The sequence below is a fragment of the Oncorhynchus masou genome, chromosome 30 (assembly GCF_036934945.1).
Source record: "Oncorhynchus masou masou isolate Uvic2021 chromosome 30, UVic_Omas_1.1, whole genome shotgun sequence".
Classification (NCBI taxonomy): Eukaryota; Metazoa; Chordata; class Actinopteri; order Salmoniformes; family Salmonidae; genus Oncorhynchus; species Oncorhynchus masou.
This window is the reverse complement of record NC_088241.1, coordinates 46,577,923-46,581,323: the sequence shown is the minus strand read 5'-3', so window position 1 is coordinate 46,581,323 and position 3,401 is coordinate 46,577,923. Positions and strand designations below refer to the sequence as shown.

The following is a 3,401-nucleotide window of genomic DNA, read 5'->3' as shown; positions in this document are numbered from 1 at the left end:
AAAGGCTGAGCAGGGTGGGGGGCAAAGGAATCTCCTTAAGGAACATTGAAGGCGCTCAAAGCATCACCACCCAGACAACAAAACTATTCCTGTTGAACCAGGTCGGAAGCGAACTAGTCCTGTAGAGCCCCGCTCCCCGTCTCCCACTCAGAGCTGTGGACTTAAAGGCAGCTGAGGGCAGAGATAAAGCCTATCTATCTTCATCATTCGAACATTCCTCCTATGCACTTATTATTGTCCCATAGGACTTGACTTATAGCCCAGGGATACAACTCCAGTTATTGTTTGTATCAACACTTGCACCAAGGTATAGACGAGAACGAAACACTGCCCAAAAGAAAACATGTACCACTGTGTAAAAAAGTAATCTATTTAAAATCTGCAATATTACAGGCAGAGGTATACAAAATAAATACACTGGCAAAAGAAAGCAACTTAAAAATGTAAATATACACTATTCTGTCTTCGTTGGAGTGGTAGTGTGCGCTCGTCAGGATGTTAGCTTGTCTGTCAGTGGGTGTGAGACAATACAATTTTGTAATAGTGTGTCAGAATGTCTAATAACGAAATCTACTGTATACTGTATATCAGTCAGTCAGTGACTGCTCCTATCTTCACTTATAGAGCTAATGTGCATGTTAACAACATCTCCATTGAAGGTTGCTCACCAAACATTTAAAGGAAACATTTAAACAACACTGTAATTTCAACCAGTGCATGATACTAACTGACATGGTAATCTATGTCCCCATCACACTTACTCCTAAAACACAATAGGACCAGTCTGCCACACCCAGTGACCCACAACACCTGTATCATGCATGACTTGACCTGTCTGGGGAGTTTGGAGCGGTCTGAAATAGTTTTGGTCTACGTTGACATCTATTTGAAGTCACTGTACTGATACATAGTCCCATTTCCTGTTGTAATAGCCATTCATTTATCAGTCAAATGAAATTGTCGATGCCACCAAAACACCCGTAAACACATTTTGAAAAATGGCATTGGAGAAAGTGTAGCCTGGTCATTGATGACTCAGTTGACAATTCAAGGAACACAAGAGCTCAAGAACATTGTAACGAAGGTGAAGAATAACAATCTACTGTAGATTAAGGCATTTAAGGCATCAACACCAACCCATCTAAATGTGATTAAGAAGGAACCAACAATAAACCACATGATAATGTCTACTTTCTGCCACGCCTCCTTTTGTTGTGAGGCTGAACAAGGAAGAACCTCAACCCCTGTGCATATACTTGCAAAAGTACCTCCTGCCACACCCACCCGAACACACATGACAGGACTGCCAGCACTATTGTCAAAAACATTTGACCGCAGCATAGTACTCAGGTGACAGCTTGGTAGAGGAAACAGAGTTCCTCAGACCCAGTCCCAGACCGTAATGGTTAGTGTTGGGACGAGCTGAATGAACGTGGTCTGAGCTACAGGACCAGAGGAGAAAATAAGGCCCTTGAGGAGTAACAAGGCTGTGGAGACCATCACACAGTTGAGTGACACAGGTGAGGACTAAGTTTAATAGATCTTGGCAATCGCCAACCGTCAGACTTTGCTGGATGTTTTCACAGTTTAACACTACAATGTCTTCATTGAAATAGTTTAAAATCCTCTCTTACTGAAAGGTACATTGTGTTATTTCTCTCCCCCCACAGCCCTGCTATGGGTGCTAAACAAGAGAAAATGTACTGCACCAGGTACTTGGATGGTCAGGGACCCCCAGCACTGATAGACCAAGGTACACTACCTGGATATTCTTCTCTCTCTCTCGCTCATCCCTTTCTTTGTCTCTTTAATGCTTAAGATTGAACTCTGACCCTACCTGGTTGTGTGTGTCTGCCCCCAGCTAATGGGGATGTGAAGGGGAGCTATGCTGAGGTGTCAGAGGGCAGCCAGCCAGAGGGACAGATGACATGGGTCATTCTACACAGAGACCTCCCTGGTTACCCAGGGGACAACACCATACAGATCAATTATGTTTTTGCAGATGGAATACAAACAGTAAGTTAGTGTAAAAACAAAAGGCTTCAGTACTTAGCATGTATTTATTATACAGAATAGCATACATCATATAGCCTGGTCCCAGATCTGTTTGTTCTCTTGCCAACTTGCCAAACACGCCAATGAGTGACAGGAGGAGTTGGCATGATAGCTCAAATTTCAAATTCAAGTTTGAAGTGTATTTGCCATGTGTTGGATATTTTACTCCCTTATTCACTCATACTGCTCTATTCTAAGTGTGTTCCACTTCTGAGTGTTCTGAGGAAAGAGAAACGCATTCTACAGGTGCTTATAGAGAGTTTGGTGACATTCCATCCTGTTGATGTGATGATGTGGTAAATCAGGTTAGGCTAGTCGATAGTCAATGAGATGTTGCATACCACCGGGGAGGAAGCACAGAATGGGTGATGTAATGCATTCACTACAAGTCAGCAACTAGCATGAAGGAAATCAAATATCTTTGAATGTATTCAGAACAGGTGCACCCCACTGGGCACAAACTGGCTGAGTCAGTATTCTTTCCATGTCATTTCAACAAAAAAAGTAAATGTGATGATGTTGAATCAACCCAACTTCTAACCTAAGTCCAAAGTCATGGTGACATTTTTTATTGATTTCACGTTGAATTTACGTTAGTTTATAATGAAAAGGAACAAACACGACCAGTTACCCGGCTTCAACTTTACCACTAATAAAAAGGAAAACATCAAACAGACAGGAGTGTAAATATTATTGCATCTCAGATTTCAGACTGGAGGTACAGTCATTCATGCCAGCTATTTGCTAGCCTTTTGGGGGCCCTAAGTAACATTTTGTTGGGTCCACCCACCTTTTGGCGATGCGTTTTTGTGGCCCAGCTATTGATGACGGAGAGACTAAATTGAAGTTTTAGAGTTATTTTCTACACCTTTTGCCTTGGGGCGTAGAGAAAATGTTGCAGTTTTTAAGCAAGTATGCTGCAATTCTATACATTTTTCCATGACTTAAACCAGCCTTTTATTTGCAGGGGGGGATTACATCAGCAGTCACTCAATTAGCCCATGTCAGCTAAAATGATTTAGATTGTTAAGTCTACACTCTTAAAAAAAGGGTTCCTCAAGTGTTCTTCGGCTGAACCCATAGGAAAACCCTTTTTGATTCCAGGTAGAACCATTTTGGGTTCCATATAAAACCCTCTGTGGAAAGGGTTCTACATTGAACCCAAACAGTTCTACCTGGAACCAAAAGCATTCTACATGGACCCAAAAAGGGTTATTCAAACTGTTCTCCTATAGGGACAGCCGAAGAACACTTTTAGGTTCTAGATGACCCCTTTTTTTAAAAGAGTGCAGCGGACAGCTTTCTAAACTTGTAGTAATCATGGTCGAATTAGCGTACGGGGTGGG

At 42.0% G+C, this 3,401-nt stretch overlaps 1 protein-coding gene across 1 annotated transcript in view; it reads left to right on the top strand.

Moving 5' to 3' along the window:
* Positions 1 to 1,302: 1,302 nt before the first annotated feature.
* dtx3la (deltex E3 ubiquitin ligase 3L a) overlaps positions 1,303 to 3,401 on the top strand; it is a 3,139-nt gene continuing 1,040 nt past the window's right edge. The window contains exons 1-3 of the mRNA XM_064949143.1: positions 1,303 to 1,520; positions 1,671 to 1,753; positions 1,862 to 2,016. Of these exons, the coding sequence (XP_064805215.1) occupies positions 1,678 to 1,753; positions 1,862 to 2,016 (231 nt within the window). The 5' untranslated portion in view covers positions 1,303 to 1,520; positions 1,671 to 1,677. The remainder of the gene's footprint in view (positions 1,521 to 1,670; positions 1,754 to 1,861; positions 2,017 to 3,401) is intronic.